Genomic DNA, 20,326 nt, shown 5'->3' with positions numbered 1-20,326 from the left:
AATAGTTAAACTTTGAACTAGAAAAGATCAATTTTCAATAAAAAATATCAGTGTTTAACCAAAAAAGTAATTATATGTTCAGTTACAAAAAATTTATTCACAAGAAAAAAATTAATTTTAAATAAAACAGATTTTTAACTAAAAAGATTAATTTTCAACTAAAGTAATGAATCTTTAAAAATGAAATTTTTTTTAAGAGTTCAACATTAAATCCAAAAGGTTATTTTTCAACCAAAAAGATGATTCTTAAACCAATAAGATTAATTTTCTATCATAAAAGATAAATTTTCAACAAAATACATATATTTTCAACTAAATATTTGAAAGTTTAACTGGAAAATATGAACTTTAAATTCAAAGTATCAATGTTCTGCCAAAAATAAAATAGTTACATTTTTAACCAAAAAGATGAATTTTCAATTGAAAAATAGAGAATCTTATAAGAATAAAAGAATTCTCAACCGAAAAGATTATTTTTTAACCAAGAATATTAATTTGTTTAACAAAAAACATGAATTTTCAACAAAATACATGAATTTTCTACCAAAAAGACTTTCGTCTGGAAAAGATCGACTTTAAATTCAAAGTATCATTGTTCAACCAAAAAATCTAATTTAAGGCCATGTGACCAGATTCCTACCTTACCGCCACTTTTTTTATTTCCCAACTTATTTTCACACGAAGCGCCACATCGTGTTGAAAATTTCGGATAATAAAGAAGAATCACTAAGAATGGTGTGTCTGGTCCTAAATTTGTGTAATTATGAAAATAGTTTTTTGTTGTACATTTTTTTTTTGCTTTTTTCATAATTATTTAAATTTAGGACCAGACCCACCTTCCTTAGTGCTTCTTGTTTATTATCCTAAATTTTCAACTCGATGTGGCGCTTCGTGTGAAAGCAAGTTGGGAAATAAAAAAAGTGGCCAAGTAGATGATTTTTTTATCAAGAATATTAATTTGTTTACCAAAAAAACATGAATTTTCAACAAAATACATGAATTTTCTATCAAAAAGACTTTCGTCTGAAACAGATCAACTTTAAATTCAAAATATCAATGTTTAATCAAAAATGAAATAGTTACATGTTCAGTTAAAAAAGAAAAGATAGTTGTCAATCAAAAAAATCTAATTTTTAATAAAATAGTTACATTTTTAACCAAAAAGACGAATTTTCAATTGAAAAATATGGAGTCTTAAAAAAATTAATGAATTTTCAACTAAAAAGATGATTTTTTAAACAAGAATGTTAATTTGTTTACCAAATAACATGAATTTTCTCTCAAAAAGACTTTGAAATGGAAAAGATCAACTTCAAATTCAAAATATCAGTGTTCAATCAATATAAATTTTCAACAAAATCCATAGATTTTCCACCAAATATTTAAACTTTTAACTGGAAAAGATGAAATTTCAATTCAAAGTATCAATGTTCAACCAAAAATAAAATAGTTACCTGTTCAGTTAAAAAAAAAAATAAATTATAAATCAAATAGTTACATTTTTAACTAAAAAGATGAACTTTCAATTGAAAATAGAGAATATTTAAAAAAATTAATTATTTTTCAACCAAGAAGTTGATTTTTTTGAATTTATTTACATTTGTTAAATTTGTTACCAAAAAAATATGAGTTCTAAGCCATAAATATAACAATAGACATTTCCACAGTAAAAAATCAGCTTTTAACCAAACATAGTTGGATGTTATTATTGGTTTTCATAGAAGCAAGTAACGAGAAAAAGGTGAAAAAGATATTTTTTTAATTAGGAAAGAGGTGAATAAGTGAAAGACTCTGAAGTCTGAAGTATAAAAGTTAATTTGAAACTTATTAAATTTTATTATCTAAGTTCATAACGTTACCTCTACTTTCCGGTGACCAATCTTAGTTTTTGGCTACCCTCAAATTGGCAAAATTATCAATCGATGGACCCAAGCTCCTCACAATTGCTAATACTCACTCAAATTTGTACAGGATGAAAAAATCGAATATTATAGTATCATATACATGGAAGACGAACACATATCACCTCCAAGTACACCTTGCGGCCCGATAAAGGAAGGAGATCTAATGTTTCGTCCTCACACTTATCAGTCCCAGCATCCCAATGCGCCGATAAATTCGTGGGAAGCCGGATATTTTGTTTTGAAGGGTGGCATTGTTTACATGTTTACCGATTCTAGTCAGCGACTTCCGAAGCGCGCTATTCCGCTGAAGGGTGGTCTCTGCCAAGGATGCCGAAGAATTCCCAACTCTCATCGACCACACACCTTTGAAATTCTTCTCCAGTCGAACAAGTCCTTTCAGTTTGCTGCGCCGGACGAATATGTTGCCTCGGAGTGGCTGCAGAGTTTCGTTCAGAGCGCGTCTGGATTGTTTGAATCTACTGAACGAAGGAAGAATCCGCTTCCGTGCAGTTTGATTGCAACCTCGAAACATTTGGTTGCGATGAACGAAGTTTTCCCCGGAACTCAGAGAGGCCAGACACTTTCTTGTGCATCTATTGAGGATCTGACTGCATTTAGAGTGCCTTCGACACAGCAGTCATGGTGCGTTTTGGTGAGTTTCTTGCTTATCTATAATACAGGGATCATAGAACTTCAGAACATTTTAATTTGTCAGGAAAAAGGGGATTCCCAGTGGGCACAAAATTTGGCGACATTGTTACGACATATTTACGACAACTTTACGACATTCTATATAGGATGTCGTAAAGATGTCGTAACGATGTGGCTAAATTTTGTGACTACTGGGTTTCGTTTATTACAGGCGTCACAGTCTTTAAATTCATAATATTTCAGAACAATGCAAGTCACATTCAAAAGAACTAAAATTACTTGAAAAAAAGGTTAAATCTTTTTAAAAACTCCATTGATTTCCGTAAAAATGGAATTAATTTAGAGGAATTTAAGGTAAAACAGAAGAATTCATGAAAATTCAAGGTGAATTAAAAAAAAAATCAAATTAATTTAAAACAATTTGAAAATATGATAAAACTTCATTAAATTTAGTAGCTTTCAAATAAGATTAGAAAAATTCCAGAGAATTCAAAGAATTTGATGAAATGCCTAAGGAAAAAACTTTTAAAAAATCAAAAAAATTAACGAAATTAAGTAAAATTGAGTGAATCTAGAAAGATTGAAGTAAATTGAAGAAATTCCACAGAATTAAGCCATCAGCTTTTATCTCTTTTGAATTAGTTAAATCAGTTAAGTTTAAATTATTTATTTGAAGTAATATAACTGAAACATCGAAAAGGAGTTGAAAATCCGTGACAGAAAAAAATTCCGCAGCTGATGGGTTGAAAAAAATTAAAAAGAATTCAGGGTGAATTAAAAAAAAATTCAAGTCTCGTCAAATCTTTGTAACCATACTAATTTCTAACGCAAGAAGTGACTAATGACTACAAAACGATTCAAGTTAAATTTAAAAAAATTCAGATGAATTAAAATGATTTTAAGAATCGAAAAAATGATTGATTACCATAAATTTAGAGTGAATTTAGAGAACTTTAAAAGAAATGAGAAGAAGTAGATGAAATTCATACAAAATCAAGCTGATTTTAAAAAGTAATCAATTTAATTGAAAACAATTTTAAAATATGGAAAAATTAATTGGATTGGGTAGAGTCAAGTGAATTTAGAAGAATTCAACAGAATATAAAAGGATTTAAGATAAATTAATAAGAATTCAAGGCGAATTCCAAATGAATTGCAAAAAATATTTGAAAATCTTCAAATCTTCGAAACCCTACGAAATCCCTAATGTCTCATGAAAATATCTTTGAAATCGATTATGATATTGAAATCCCTTCAAATGATTAAAACCCTTAAAATTGTTTAAATCCCATTAAATTATTGAAATAAATAAAAATTTTACTTGTCATCTTTTAAAATAACCTGAATTATTTAAAATCCTTTAAACTTCTTTGCAATTTTTAAAGCATTAAAAATTTAAAATACGATAAAATATTTCAAATCCTTTGATCATTTTATCAATTGATCCTCAGGATTAATTAAATTAAAAATATTAAAACTTCAACAAAAAATCTATTGAATTAAGTAGAATAGAGTTAATTTAGAGAAATGCAAGTGAATTAAAAAAATTCAAGAGAATTCCAAAGCATTTAGGATAAATTAATAAGAATTCAGGGTGAATTCCAAATCTCTTCCTATCTTTAAAACACTAGAAAATACATTGAGAGTTTTAAAACCCCTAAAAATCATTGAAATCTTCGAAAATCTTATAAAATAACATGTAATTCTTTTAAATATTATAAAACCTCATATGACCCGTAAAATCGTTCCATATCTTCAGAAATTCTAGTATCACTTCAAATTAATGAAATTGACTAAAAAATGCCTTGGATTCTTTTAAAATTCGCTAAAATACTTCAAAATCAAAGCTCCTGAAAATGCCTAAGAAGTTTTTAAAATATCCTAAAATGTTACAAATTCTTTCAAATTATAAATTTATCAAATAAGTTTATCAAAAAAGTTACTTTTCAACCAAGAAAGATATACTTTTTTTACCATAAAAGACGAATTTTCAATCTAAAAAGATGAACTTTAAACAACACAGTTGAATTTTCTACGAAAATGATGACTTTAACAAAATAGTTATATCTTCTAAAAATAATGAGACTTTCAAAAAATAGTTGAATTTCTAACTAACTAGTTGAATTTCGAGCATACAAAGATACTTTTACATTCAAATGGTCGAATTTTCAAACAAAAAATATTAAAATTCAATGAAATATTTGAATTTTCAAGACAAAAAGACCAATTTTTGTAGAAGATGGTGGACTTTAAATTCGGAAAAGATGAATTTTTAACAAAGAAGATAAAGTTTTAATCAAACATGGAATAGTTAGATTTTCCGGTAAAAAAATGTTAACAAAAAAAATGAATTATCAACAATGTTGTCAAATTTTCAACAAAAAAGTGGAATTTTCGACAAAGACGATTAATGGTCTACCAAAAAATACGAATTCTGAACAAAATATTACTTGAATTTTCAGCAAAATCATTTAATTTTAAAGCCAAAAAGACGAATTATGTTTGAAAATGTGGAATTTTTTAACAATAAAGATTAATTTTCTACAAAACATTAGAATTTTTAACATAAAAGCTTATTTAAAAATAAATAATTGAATTTTCGAATATAATTATGAATCACCAACCAACAAAATTTGGTTTACAAAGTAGTTCAACTTTTCGTTAAATAATGTATTTTTTAACCCAAAAAGACAAATTCTAAATAAAGCATGTAACAGTTGATATTTCAACCAAACAATTGCATTTTTAACCAAAAAGGATAAAGTTTCGATCAAGAAGATTAAATTTCTACCAAAAAAGACGAATTTCAAAAAAGTATATGAACTTTCTACTAAACAAGATACATTTCCAAGCAATTAGTTGAAATTTTTTAACTGAAAAAGATAAGTTTTCAACCATAAATGGAATAGTTTAATTGACAGTTTCAGAGAAAATTGCAAATAAAGAGACGAATCTTCATCTAAAAAAATTATTTTCTTATCAAAATAGTTTAATTTTTGATAAAAAAAAGATGACTTTTCAACAATATATACATTTTCAACAAATTAATTACATTTTTAAGCAAATGGCAGAATTTTTAAACAAATGAGTTAAATTCTGAAAAAAATAGAAAAAAAATGTATATAATAGCAGCCTTTTCAATAGAAACAAAATCGTTTACTCAAATTTTAGGACTACACCACTGAAATTAATAATCTTGTACTAAACATTGATCTTGTGTCTACAGATTTGGATGGAATTATGTAATATATGAAATTACATTAGTGATTTGATGAAAATTATTCTGTTTAATAGGCAATAACGAAATGGAACGAAAGTTTTTTCTGACAGAAACGTCTTTTCTTTAGCAAGTTTTCTGGACAATTTTGTGTTAAATTTTTTTTATCTAGTTTTGAAAAATCGTTAGAATACCTAAGCTCTTTCTACTGATAAAAATACACAAGAAAATAATTCAAGAAGATGCAAGACTCAAAAATAGTTAGTAACTGAAATGATGAATCTTCAAACAAAAGAATCGATTTTTAACTAAGTAGTTCAATTTTCAACTAAAAAAGATCAATTAAAAAAAGGGGAACAGTTGAATGTATAAAATCAGTAAAAAGCCCTCAGAAATTTTAAAAAGACACAAAACTCAGTTATTGATTACGCTTATGGTTTGTTGAAAATTTGGTTAAAAAAAAATTGTAATGGTTGATTTTTGTCGAAAAATAATTAATAACTACTTTTCTACCAGGTTGTTCAATTTTCGAATAAAAAATGCGAATTTTTTGTTAAAAATTGATATTATTTAGATTAAAAATTCCGCACGACTTAAAAATCCCGAAAAATAAAATTACCAATACTGTTAACATTCCCGAATAATAACATTCCTGGCCTAAAATTGACGAATTATAAAATAAACGAACTAGAAAATTCCCGAATTTCAACAAATAAAGTTGTTTTATTTATAAAATCATTTAATTTATTAAAATTTAAGTTTTTTATACATGAAAAACATTTTTAATTGTTTGTCGGGAATTTTAGAATTCGAAAATTTTCTAGTTCGGATATTTTATAATTCGGGAATTTTATTATTCTGAAATTTTTCAATTTGGCAATATTAATAACTGCTCGGGAATTTTATTATTTTGGAATTTTCCAATTCCCGACAATGTAAAATTCCCGAGCAGTTTATTTTATTATTACTGTAATTTTATTATTCATAAATTTTCCAATTCCGGAATTTTACAGTGTCGGAAATTATATTTTTCAGGATTCTTCAGTCGTCCCAAAAATTCAACTAATAATTTAAAAAATTTCGGAACCAAAATAATATAAATAAAAATTGATTTGAATAAAATTGCGACGTATTTTTGTTGTTGCTTGAATTCAAATAATTGAAATCTCGCTTTTTCTGAAAATTAATTGTTAAAACTAAAAATTGAGCTATTTCATGGTTGGCTGAAAACTGATCTTTTCTACTTCAAAATTCAACTATTTTGTAGAAGGTTCGTATTTTTAACTTGAAAATTCAACGTTTTGATAGAAAATTATTTTGTTTGGTTGGAGATGAACTTTATGTTAAGAATCAATATTTTCGGTTTGAAAATTCAATTTTTGCTATAAAATACGGCTTTGTTCTAAAATTAATTTCTTTTGGTACAAATTTAATATTTTTTGATGAAAAGTGTAACTGTCTGAAACGTTTTAAAATTCTTGTACTTTTATTGCAATTTTGTTGTTTTTTTTTCGTAGAAAGTTATACTTCTTAATTGAAAATTCACCTTTCTGGTGAAAAATTCGATTTTTTTTTTAACTATTAACTATTAACTATTAACTATTTGACAAAAAATTCTTCTATTTATTTGAAAATTTAACAATTTGGTACAAAATTGCCCTTTTTTTAAATTAATTTTTTCGGGTTTCATATTCAATCTTTCTGTAGATAATTCATATATTTGTTTGAAAATTAGTCTTTTTAAGTAGAAATTTAATCTTCTTTGTTGAAAATTCATCTTTTGGGTTAAAGATTCAACTATATTCTTAAAAATTTGTATTTTCTAGATGAATTCATATAATTCAAATACCTTTTTTTTTTGTTAAAAATTGAGTGTCTTAAATTGAAAATTTAACTATTCGATTTTTAGTTAAAAACTCATCTTTTTTCGTTGTAAATATAACTGTTTGGTCAAAAATTGATCTTTTTTAATTGAAAATTCAACTGCTTTATAGATGGTTTATATTTTTTGCTTTAAAATCAAACAATTTGGTAGAAAATTAAATTATTTGATTGGAAATGAACTTTTTTGTTAAAAATTCATCTTTTGTTTTTGTTGAATATTCAAGTTTTTTTTGTGTGAAATTCGTCTTTTTGTTTTAAAATTCAGGTTTTTTGTCAAAAATTTCACCTATTTTACTTAAAAATGCCACTGTTTCGTTGAAAATTCTTGTATCTTGTTGAAAAATTTTTGTATAAAATTCAATATTTGTCTAAAAATTCTACTATTTATTGTAAAACTTCACAATTTGGTAGGAAAATTTTTGAACATATTTAGGTATTAATAAATTTGTTTGATTTTTGTCGAAAAATAATTAATAACTCATCACTTTCGGTAGACATTTCGCCTTTTTTTTCAAAATTCATTTTTTAAGTTAAAAATTTATCTTTTTGATTGAAATTTAATAATTTGGTTGAAAATTCAACTATTTTGTTAAAAGTTCATCATTTCGGCTTGAAAATTCAACTGTTCTGTAGATAATTCATCTTTTCGGCTTAAAGTTCAACAATTTGTTTAAATTTTTCTTCTTTCTTGACTAAAGTTTTAAGTTTACTTGGTTGAAATATCAACTATTACATTTTTTGTTGAGACTTCATTTTTTTGGACTAAAAAATATTTTTTTCAGAGTACCTTAACACTTTATACAGATAAAAATACACTGAAAAATATTTTTCAACGGACGTGATTTATCTCTAAACCAAAAATATGCATTTTTTACTAAAGTGTTCAACTTTTAACCAAACAGTTAAATTTTAATTAAAAAAGATCAATTTAACAAAAGTGGAACAGTTAAGTGTATGAAATCAGTAAAATCATTAAAAGGCCCTCAGTTAATTTAAAAAGTCACAAAACTCAGTTATTGATTGTATATATGATTTGTTGAATATTTCACTATTTTGGTAGAAAAAATAAATTTTTGGTTTATATATAACTTTTCGGATGAAAATTCAACTGTTTTGTAAAAAATTTATATTTTGGTTCGAGAATTCAATTATTTGGTTGAGTTGTTTTTCCTTTCTTGATTGAAAAAGCTTGTGTGGTTAAAAATTCGGCTTTTCTAGTTAAAATTTGAACTATTATGTTGCAAATGACTTTTTTTTGTTGAAAATTCTTTATTTTTTATTGAAAATTCTTAATTTTGGGTAATTGTGCAACATTTTTCGTTAATTATTTCAAATATTTGGTTAAAAGAACTAATTTGTTAAAAATCCATCGTTTTGGGTTAAGAATTCAACTATTTGTTTGAAATTTTACTAAATTTATTAAAGTCTTGTTCGTTTGAAAGTTAAACTATTTTATTGATACTTCGTATTTTTTGTATGAATTCACAAGGACATTAGGTAGAAAGACTGTGATCCCTGATAATATTTTTCAGACCTTTGATCCACGTAACACAATTTTAACTTTTCTTCTACTGAATTAGGAATTCGCGTGTCGAGAAGTTCATGAAAGTAGTGGAGATTGGGTAGTGCACTTCACTAACTACTCGGAACTCTGTACTTTTAGACGAATCTTAGAAATCCTATGGGACGACGTTCATGAGGTAAAGATTGATTTGTTTTATAAATTAAATAAATATAGTTTATTTTTCGTCTAAGAAATTGTTTAAATTTATCTGTTGTTATTTCAGTTTCTTTGAAAATATAATATTACATTATATGATAATGTTTTATCATTTAAAAGTAAATAATAAATAAATTTCGTTACAGTTTTGTTCTCTCTCGATTAAAAATTAAACTCTTTTTTTGGTTGAAAATTTAACTGCTTGGTTGTTAAACTCTTGTTAAAACATCATTTTTTAGGTTGAAGTTTCATAATTTTAATTGATAATTGATAATTAGTTGATATTTTAATTGAAATTTTATCTTTTATTGTTGAAAATTCATGTATTTTGTAGAAAAATCGTATTTTCTTGGTAGAAAAACTTTTCTTTTTTTTCTTGAAAAATCATCTTTTATGTTCCAAATTCAACTATTTCAGTTCAAGATTTCAGTTCAAATTTCAACTTTATGGTTGGAAATTCAACTACTTGGTTGAAAGGCTACCTATTTTGTAAAAATAATTTTTTTGGTTGAAGAATCAGTGTTTGAATTGGAAATTCATTTATTTGCTTGAAAATTGATCAATTTTGTAGAAATTTCGTTTGTTCTTTTTAAATGAAAATACATTTTTTTAACTTCAAATTAAACCATTTCAGTTAAAAGTTTAACTATTTGATTGGAAATTTAACTTTGTGTTTTAAATGCCACTACTTGGTTGAAAGTTAAATTCTTTTATTAAAAATTATTTTTTTGGTTAATTTTAATTAAAAATTCATCTATTTGGTTGAACATTTATCAATTTTGTTAACAATTCTTTTTTTCTGAAAGTAAATTTTTGTAACTGAAAATTAAACTGTTCCAGTTGAAAATTTAAGTATTTGGTTGAAAATTTGTTTTATAGTTTTAAAAATTAATTTTACAGTGAAATATTCCATCATTTAAGTTAAAAATTCATCTCTTTAGTTAAAAATTTTTTGTTGGTTTTAAATTCATCTATTGAAATTTTTCTCCAAAATTTGTCCTTTTTAGTATATTATTCATGTGCTTTGTTAAAAATTCGTCTTTTTGATAGAAAATTATTCCCTTCGTTCTAAAATTAATATTCTTGGTCGAATATAAATTTTTTTAACTGAAAATTAAACTATGCTAGTTACAAGTTGAACTATTTGGTTGAAAATTAGTTTTTTTCATTGAAATTAATTTTTTTACGTGCAAATTTAACTAATTCAGAGAATTATTACATTAAAAATTGAGTTAAAAATTCATCTCTTTAGTTGAAAATTAAATTTTTTTAGCTTCAAGTTTACCCATTCAATTTTCGGTTCAAAATTGATTTTTTTTAGTTTAAAATTAATGTTTAATGTTAAAAATTCGCCTTTTTTAATAGAAAACTAATATTCTTGGTCTAAAATTCGTTTGTTAAAAATTAATTTTTTAAACTGAGACTGTAACCATTCAAGTCAAAAATGTAACTATAAAGTTGAAATATTTTTTTTTACTTAAAAATATCTTCACTTAAAATTTAAAAAATCCAGTCAAATCATTTTAGTTGAAAAGTTATCTCTTTAGATAAAAATTAATTTTTTTTTTTAAATGAAAATTCAACTGTTTAATTTTTGGTTCCAAATTGATCTTTTTAGTTTGAAATTGACGTATTTAGTTGAAAATTCTTCTTTTTTTTAATTAATCTTTTTTTTTTTCAAAAATTATTATTTTTTTAATTAAATTATTCCAATTGGCAGTTCTTCATTTTAGTATAAAATTCGTCACTTTTGTTAAAAATTCAACTATTATGTTGAAAATTCGTTTTTATCTCGAGTTAAAAATAATGTTTTAACTGCAAATTTAACTATTTCATCTTTGGTTGAATGAAATGTTACGAATTTGTAGCGTTTTTAATTGACTTGAATATATATTCATATTAATTTTATTTAAAAGAATATATTTCCCTATTTTTACTTGCCCCGAATAAAGAAAAAAGTTATTGAATTTTATATTATATATAATAAACTCGCGAAATCAAACACTCAAACACCCTCTGACTTTATGTAGTTAAAAAGTTTATAAATTTATTTTAAACAAAAAAATCTCTTTTCTACTATAAAAAATATCTTTTTAACAGAATACTTGAATTTACAAACAAAATAATTAAATTTTGTACATCATATTTGAATTTTCAATCTACAAAGATATATATATATATATATATAACGAGTTTAAAATTATTATTATACATAGTTTAAAATTCAAGTGAAGAAGCTGTTATAAAGGATTTCAGTTGACTTTTAAGGATCAAAAGAAGAATTAAAAATAAAGATAAGTTCTTACCAAAAAATAAAATTGCAGTCCAAAAGACGAATTTTTTTAACCAAGAAGGATGAATTTAAAAATAAAGTTGAATTCTCTATCAAATAGTTGCATTTTTATCCAAGAAAGATGAAATTTGTACTAAAACAGATGAATTTTTAATAAAAAATGATACTTTTTTTTAATTTCCACAAAACAGTAGAATTTTCTACCAAAAGTATGACTACTTAACAAAGTATTTTTTTTCATTTAAAACAGATGAATTTTCAATTTTAAAAAATTCAACAAAATAGTTAAATTTTCATCTGGAAAATATTTCAGTTTTCTTTTCAACACTAAAATATTAAATTTAAACAGAAAGTACATTAAATTGATTTTTCAACACAAAAATACAAATTTTAAACAAAAAGTTAATTTTCTAGGAAATAGTTTTGATTTTCAACCAAACACAGGGTGGTAGCTGGACCGGGAAATGACCGGGAATTTTTTGATACCGGGACAAATCGGGAAATGACAGTGAATTTTTTATTTGACCGGGAATTTTACAAATTTGTAGAAGTAAAATCTATCCACGTTCGATTGCAACCGTTTTTAAATAATTATTTGAATTGTTATGTTTTTCAATTATGTTATTATTTAGCTTACAATACGTAAATCAAAATTTTTTACATTTAAAATTTTACCAATAAAAAATTTTTTATTTTTAACCATTTATTCTTAATTTAAAGAATTTTAAAGTGCAGTCTTGAAGAATCAGTTCAAATCTTAATCAATATTAATCAGTTCAAATTTAATACTTTTCAAAGATTAACGTTAAAGATTAAACGGTTTTAATTTCAAAATCTTAGTCATTAAACAAATGTGAACGTGTCACTGAAAGTTTATAAACTATTTTCAACTTAAAAATAATTTGATAATAATATATTCTTAATTAAAGGATTTTATTAAATTTAAAATATTCTGTCAGTCTAAAATATTCAAGTTTTAACCCATTCAATTTAAAATTATTAATTAAAAAAAGATTAATTATTGAATACTCAGCAATATTTGAATTTTTGTTCAAGACAAGTAAATTGAAACCAAATATTTGATAGTAAAGAATCTTTGACTGAATTGTTTGACATGGGAAGCCTGGAATCGTTAAAATTTCGAAGAGCCTTTAAAATTTGAGCGTTACAATTTTAATTGTTGTATTTGAAAAATGTTTAATTTGTGAGCGAAATTTTAAAATTTTAATGAATATTTTACAAATGAACATTTGTAGACAAAATTGGAATAATTTTAAGAGATATTTAGGAGATTTAAAAAGATAATAAATTATCATGCAAATTTTAGAAAGTTTTCTTAAAATCTTCCAGAATATTTTTAGAAAATTTTGTTTAAATCTTTGAAAAACTTTTAAAATATTCTCTTAAAATTATTTTTTAAAATGAAAAATGATTTTTACTTTTTCTATGAAAATTAAAAAAAAATTTTTATTCTTTTGAAGCCTTTTACAATTTTTGAATAGAATCTAATTTTTTGTTTAAAATCCGCGAAAATCTATATTTTGTTTTATAATAGGTCATCATTTCAAGTTTTACATCAAGTTTGAATCTTTTAAAAACTTCTACTTATCTCTTAAAATTACTCAAATTTCGCCTACAAATAATAAATGTTCAATTGTTATTTATACATCCAAATTGTAAAGAAATTTTCTAAAATTTGCAGGATTTTCTGAAAATGGTAGAAAAAAATTCAATTAATTTTGACAGATATTTAGAAGTTCTGAAAAAATTTCCAAAATAATTTTAAATTTGAAAAAAATTTAAAACAACTTCTAGATTTCTCAAGATTTTGAAATAAAATTTTGAAGCTTTCCAAGGAGGTTTAAACGGTTTAAAAACAAATTAATTGAATTTCTAATTTAAGAAGTGTTAAGTTAAAAATTGTGCTATTTTTCAATATTGAATGTTTCTATCTTAAAATCCCTAAAAATTATATAATTTTGAACAGTTTAAAGTTCATTGATTGATTTTTTAATTTAGAGCATTGAAAATGATAACGTGGACTTATAATTTTGTTTATATTGAAAAATGTTAGTTTTAGAGTTCCATTTTTTAAATTTCATTGACCGTGAAAAATGTTTGCGAACCGGGAAAAAACCGGGAATTTATTTCGTTGATTAAAACGGCCACCCTGTAACTAATAAAAATGAAATTTAGACCATAAAAATTGAAAACCTAAAAGGCGAATTTTCACCAAATAAAGATTTTTTACTCAAAGAGAAAATGAAAGTTTATCGAAATTGTTGAATCTTCAAGCCGAAGAACGAGTTTTTTGTACAAAGATGCAATTTTCAAATAATAAATTTAACTTTTCAGAGAAAAATTAATTTTCTACGCAACTCATATATTTTTACCCAACAAGAATGAAATTTCAAACCAAGGAAATTATTTTATTTTACCAAAAAAAGGAGGTTTTTCAACTAAAAATGATTAACCTAAAAAAATATATATAACTAAATCTTAAAAAAAAAAGATATCTTAACAAAGTGTTTCAACCAAATCATTCAGACAAAATAGTTTAATATCCAAGCAAAGAAGAATAATTTCTAACCATAAAGTTGTATTTTCATTAAAAAAAAATTAAATTTCTACTAAAAAAAGATGAACTTTTTAATTAAAAGGACAAATTAGAACAAATATTTTTCATCCAAAAAAGATTTCAGTGGACTTATGAGCAAACAAAATATGAATTTTAAACCAAAGACAAATTCTTAAGAAAACAGTTAATTTTGCAACGAAAAGGGATGCTTTTTAAGAAAAGCGTTAAATTTTCAACAAAATAATCAAATTTATAACTAAAAAGATAATCTACAAGAGAACTTTTTTGCAGAAATTGCAAAAAATTCGTACATGAGTGAAGGGCCCCCTCTCCCCTAAGGTAATGAAACGTAAAAAAAATCTCGACCCCTCCCCCTCCCACTTGAGCTGTTACGTAATAAGTACGATCCCTTATATGCCTGAAGTTAACCAGTTGAAAGAATAATTTGCATTTTAGGAGGACTTTCCGTTGATAACGTTGCAACCTGAAGATAAGCTTCATAAGCGATGCATGATCATCAGCAGAGACCTAGAAAATGCCTGGCAATATTTATTACCTGTAGCACCTGAATAGTGGTTATGATGGCCCTTTACTATTCCTATTACGTATCGATAAATGCAAGCTACTTATTCTAAAGAAAGGAAAAAAAGATGCAATTGCCGTTATCTTGCAAGCTTTTAAAAAGTCGTTTAAATCAAAAGACACCACATGTGAATAATTTGAGCAGACGTGAAATGAGCAAACTTCTTGGATTCACCGAATGTAAAACATTAACGTTTATTGAAAAATACAGTTCGACGAAACTTTGCTATACTTGCAAATGCAATTCTTTGCTAATTACACATTCAGTAATGAAAAAAAAAACTGTAATATATCTGCAGTTGCAACTAATGTATTAATCACGTGAGTGTCTATAACTCTATAAAATTATGCGCATTTACCAAAGAAAATACTAATGACTAAACTTAAAGGTACGACCTATTGAATTATCATTTACTTTATTCATTTCGAAAATTAGTTTTCTATGGAATGGTAGGTTTGGCCTGAACCTTTCCCAAAAACGTTTCCGTTAAAACATGACATATAATTTTTTTGGCAATATATTTTTTGAAAAGTAACTCTAATAGATGACGCACAGCTATATCTATTGATGAGCTTAAATTTTGCTCATCATTTCAATTATTGTTTATTTGTAACAACTATGTTAAGCGTTATTGTATTATATTAACTCGTGGTGCTTCGTTAATTTATGTTTAAGATTTGCATAATATGATTAACTAAATGTCTTTAATTTAAGAAAGTACGCTTAAAGTGAATGAATTTGTTTGAGAGAATTTGAATCTCGTGAAAAAATGATTATAAATTAATTACTTTAGTACTTTATAAGATATATTTTCTCTCATCTTAAAAGTATGCAATCCAAGAGCTTTTTTTTAAGCATTAGAATAATTATTTTGTATTTGTAAAAACAGCTGATTAATTTAATTTTTAAGTTTTGCGATTAATTAATGAAGGTGTAAACCGAGGATATCGCAGAGTGCATACTCTGAAACATTGCTACATAATGCGTATATCTTTTGTGGTTAAAATGAATTGTGATAGGAATAATAGAATTAAAAAAAAACTCGTAAATTATCGTCACACTCAGTTATAGACTGTAAAATAATTTTTATGATTTAAATTACGTTGAGGTTCCGAGATTATTGTAGATTTTTTGTTTTTGTGCGCGATTTGCACAAGGTTTTCGAACGACATTTTGTACTGTTAGAAGGTGCAGACTTGAGCGCTGCCTTTGTACTTATCGCGCATTGTAATCAATTCATCAAGTGTAATACTCAGGCGCAATAAAATTACTTAAATCAACTAGTCAAGTGTGTTTTTTTTTATATTTTTAAAAAGCAACATTATAAGACATTACTTTAAATCAATATTTTTAAATATAATTTAGTAGAGTTTGCAAACTGAGTTAATTTTGGTTAAAAATTCGACTATTTGCTTGAAAATTCAATTTTTTTTGTTGAAAAATGCGAATACTTTGTGTAAAATTAGTTTTTTTTACTAAAAATTAAACAATTTTATTTCAGGTTAAAAATGTATTTTTTAAGTTAAAAATTCAGTTATTTTGTAGAAAAACGTATGTTTTTCGTTTGTTAAAAGTTTAAATCGCAATTGTTGAACTCTTTTATTGAAATTTCATTTTTTTAAGATTCATCATTTTATTTGAAAGTTCCAGATCTTTGGTTGAAAATTTATCCATTTCGTTGAAAATACGCTTTTTTAATTAAAAATTTATTTTTTAAACATAAAACGTTACAAATCTATTTTCGGTTGAAAATTGATTTCTTTTTAGCTGAAAATTCAACTATTTGGTAGAAAATTAATGTTTTTGTTGAAAAATCATATTTTTGGGATAAAAATTAAACTATTATGTAAATAATTCATCATTTTAGATTTTAAAAATCTACAATTCTGTTGAAAATAATTGTATTTTGTTGAATTCATCTTTTATGGTAAAATATTAATCTTCTTGGTATAAAATTAATATTTTTGTTTAAGATTTCAACTATTTTGTTAAAAATTGATCTTTCTTGATTGAAAAACAACTTTCTAATTAAAAATTCACCTTTTCCGACATGAAAGTCAACTGTCCTCTAAAACACCTCAACTTTTAGTTCAGAAACTAGACTTTTCAGTTTAAATTCAACTGGGTGAAAATTTTATGATTGCATTTTTGGTGCACAAAATAACTTTTTTAGCTTAAAATTGAATTATTTGGTTTTAAATCAGCTTTTTTTGCGGAAAATTCAAAGACAATTAGTCTTTTTGTTTTAAAAATTTAACAATTTCGTAGAAAATAAAAATATTTGAAAACTTAACTCTTGGTGAAAAATCATATTCTTAATTGAAAAATAAATTATTTTGGTATAAAATTCAACTATTTTGATAAAAATCAAGCAATTTAAAAACATTTAACTATTCGATAAAAATCTAACATTTTTGTTAAAAACTTATCTTTTTGGGATGAAAATTACACAATTATGTAAATAATTAATCTTTTTGGGAAAAAATTCAATATTTTTATTGAAAGTTCAAATAGTAAGTTGAAGCGTTGAACTTCTTGGTTAAGAATTAAACTATTTTCTTAAAAATTCATCTGCCTTAACTAAAAATTAACTTTCTCTTTGAAAATTCATCTTTTCTGGTTAAAAAGTCAACTGTTTTCTAAAATATTCAAATCTTCAGATTAAAAATTCGTTTTCTTCTTAATGTGAAATTCTACAGTTTAAGCACTTTAAACAAACAAAAAATCTCAGAGGCATTGAATATGAAATATTAACTTTAGAACCTTACAGGCCTCGGACTTACTTCGGAGATAAAAAATAATGTTATAAAATTTTTAAAAAGTTTCCAAATAGTCTAACAGATTTTATTCTAGGAATAAACTTGTATGTAGTCCGAATTATGTTTATGGACATTAATAAAAAAAGTGAGTAAAAAATTAGCTTTATTTTTAAAGCAAAATTTCCAGTTTGCTAACCGATTATTTTAAAAGTATTTAAAATAAACTTCAACGATTATAGAAAATGTTATTCGTTGGTCCGTAAATGATCAAAATTCCTATTTATTTATCGCAGGCTTCAGTATTTTTTCTTATTTGTCTTTTTGGTTAAAAATAGTATTAAATATAAATAATAATATATAATATAGTACTAAATAATAATGATTTTGTATAATAATGAATAGTAATGATTTTTATTATTTTTTTATTTGAATAATAAATAAATGATTTTGTTTACAACTTCTTGATTGAAAATTCGTCTTTTTCGCTTGAAAATTCAACAATTTGGTGAAATTTTTTTTCGTTTTTGACTTACAAATATTTTGTTCGTTAAACAATCATGTTTGTGGTTTAAAAATTGCTCTCTTTCTTCAGACATTTCATTTTGTAGTTAAAAAATCAACTGTCTGGTTAAAAATTAATATGTTTGGGTTAAAAAATGAACTTTTTGTTGAAAATTCCACTGCCTTGTGATAATGTTATAATTCGCATTTTTTATTCGAAAATTCAACAGCTTGGTAGAAAATTGAAATATTTGGTGGAAAAGTCGTATTTTTTGTTAGAATATCAATTTTTTGATTAAAAATGCAACTTTCATTTCATTATTTTATTACTATATTTCTTTAATTTATTTGATGGGAAATTCGTATTTTTTGTTTAAAAATGCAAGTCTTATTTTCAACTCATATTCTCAGATTGAAAATTAAAGTATTTGGTACAAAATCAAACTTTTTTTTTAAATATTCATTTTTTTCGATTGAAAATTAATTCTCTTAATTAAAAATGTTACTATGCTTCATTTTGGTTAAAAATTGGTATTTTTTAGTTTAGAAATTTTGGACTGAAAAATCCCGAAAAATAAAACTACCAATTCTGTGCAAATTTCCGAATAATGAAAAACATTTTAAATTATTTTTCGGGAATTTTAGAATTCGAAAATTTTCTAGTTCGGATATTTTCTAATTTCGGAATTTTATGATTCTGAAATTTTTCTATTTGGCAATATTAAAAACTGCTCGGGAATTTTATTATTTGGAAATTTTCCAATTCCCGACACTGTAAAATTCCCGAACAGTTTATAATATTACCGAACTGGAATATTTCGAAATAATAAATTTCCCGACAGTTTATAACATTGCGGAATTTGAAAATGACCGAATAATAAAATTCCCGACAGAAAATGTTCGAACTATAAAATTTCAGAATGTAAACATTCAAATTGTTTTATTTATAAAATGAATTAAATTCTTACAAATTAAATCATATTACAACTTTTTATTCCCTTTTTATTTATGAAATATAAATTTTAAATGTTTAAATTTTCTAGTTCGGACATTTTATTCTGGAATTTTCCAATTCGGTAATATTAAAAGCTGTTTGGGACTTTTATCATTCATAAATTTTTCAATTTTATTTGCTTGAATTAGAAATAATATTTTGGGTTTGAAAATTCAATTGTTTTCTAGAAAATACGGCTTTCTTCTAAAATTCATTTCTTTCGGAGAAAATTTAATCATTTTTTATAAAAAGTGTAACTATTTGAAACGTTTGAAAATTCTTGTACTTTGATTGCAATTTTGTTGATTTTTTCGTAGAAAGTTATAATTCTTGATTGGAAATTCACATTTATGGTTGAAAATTCAATTATTTTGGTATAAAATGTAACCATTTAGCTAAAAATTCGAATATTTATTTGAAAATTTAACAATTTAGTACAAAATTACCCTCTTTTTAAATTAATTTTTCGTGTTTAACATTCAACCTTTTTGTAAATAATTTATGTATTTTGTTGAAAATTAGTCTTTTTAAGTAGAAAGTTGAAATATTTTGTTTTGTGTGGAAAATGAGTGTCTTAAACTGAAAATTTAACTATTCGATTTTTAGTTAAAAACTAATCTTTTTTTAGTTGTAAATTCAACTCTTTGGTAAAAAATTGATCTTTTTTAATTGAAAATTCAACTGCTTTAAAGATGGTTTGTATTTTTTGTTTAAAATTAAATAATTTTGTGGAAAATTAAATTATTTGGTTGGGAATGAACTTTTTTGTTCAAAATTCATCTTTTGTTGAATAAAATTAAATTTTCTTGTGGAAACTACGTTTTTTTTTGTTTTAAAATTGATTTCTTTTCGTCAAAAATTGCACCTATTTTGGTAAAATATTCAACTATTTCGTTTAAAATTCTTATATCTTGTTGAAATTTCGTTTTTGTTGTAGAAAGTTAATTTTTCTGACTGAAAATTCACTTTTTTGTTGGTAAATTCAATAATTTTTGTATAAAATCCAATATTTGTCTGCAAATTCTACTATTTATTGTAAAACTACACAATTTGGTAGAAAATGTTTTTTTTTTATTGAAGATAAAAATTAAACTACTCTATTTTTGCTTAAAAATTCATTTTTTACTTTAAAAATTCGCCTTTTTGGCACAAAATTAATATAATTTAATATTCTTGGATGATAATTTCACTGGTTGTTTTAGAATGTATGTATTTTTTGAAAATTCATCTTTTTCGTCAAAA

The 20,326-nt window shown here is 24.2% G+C and overlaps 1 protein-coding gene across 2 annotated transcripts in view; it reads left to right on the top strand.

The window, feature by feature from the left end:
- Positions 1-16,110, top strand: part of LOC117177479 (pleckstrin homology domain-containing family M member 2) — a 45,751-nt gene extending 29,641 nt beyond the window's left edge. For both annotated transcript variants that reach the window (XM_033368202.1, XM_033368203.1), the window contains 3 exons: positions 1,972-2,556; positions 9,237-9,356; positions 14,704-16,110. In XM_033368202.1, the coding sequence (XP_033224093.1) occupies positions 1,972-2,556; positions 9,237-9,356; positions 14,704-14,820 (822 nt within the window). In that variant the 3' untranslated portion in view covers positions 14,821-16,110. The remainder of the gene's footprint in view (positions 1-1,971; positions 2,557-9,236; positions 9,357-14,703) is intronic.
- The last annotated feature ends 4,216 nt before the right edge of the window (positions 16,111-20,326 follow it).

Source organism: Belonocnema kinseyi, chromosome 7 (genome assembly GCF_010883055.1).
Source record: "Belonocnema kinseyi isolate 2016_QV_RU_SX_M_011 chromosome 7, B_treatae_v1, whole genome shotgun sequence".
NCBI classification, from domain to species: Eukaryota; Metazoa; Arthropoda; class Insecta; order Hymenoptera; family Cynipidae; genus Belonocnema; species Belonocnema kinseyi.
The sequence above is the reverse complement of the archived record's forward strand: the minus strand, read 5'-3'. Positions and strand labels throughout refer to the sequence as shown.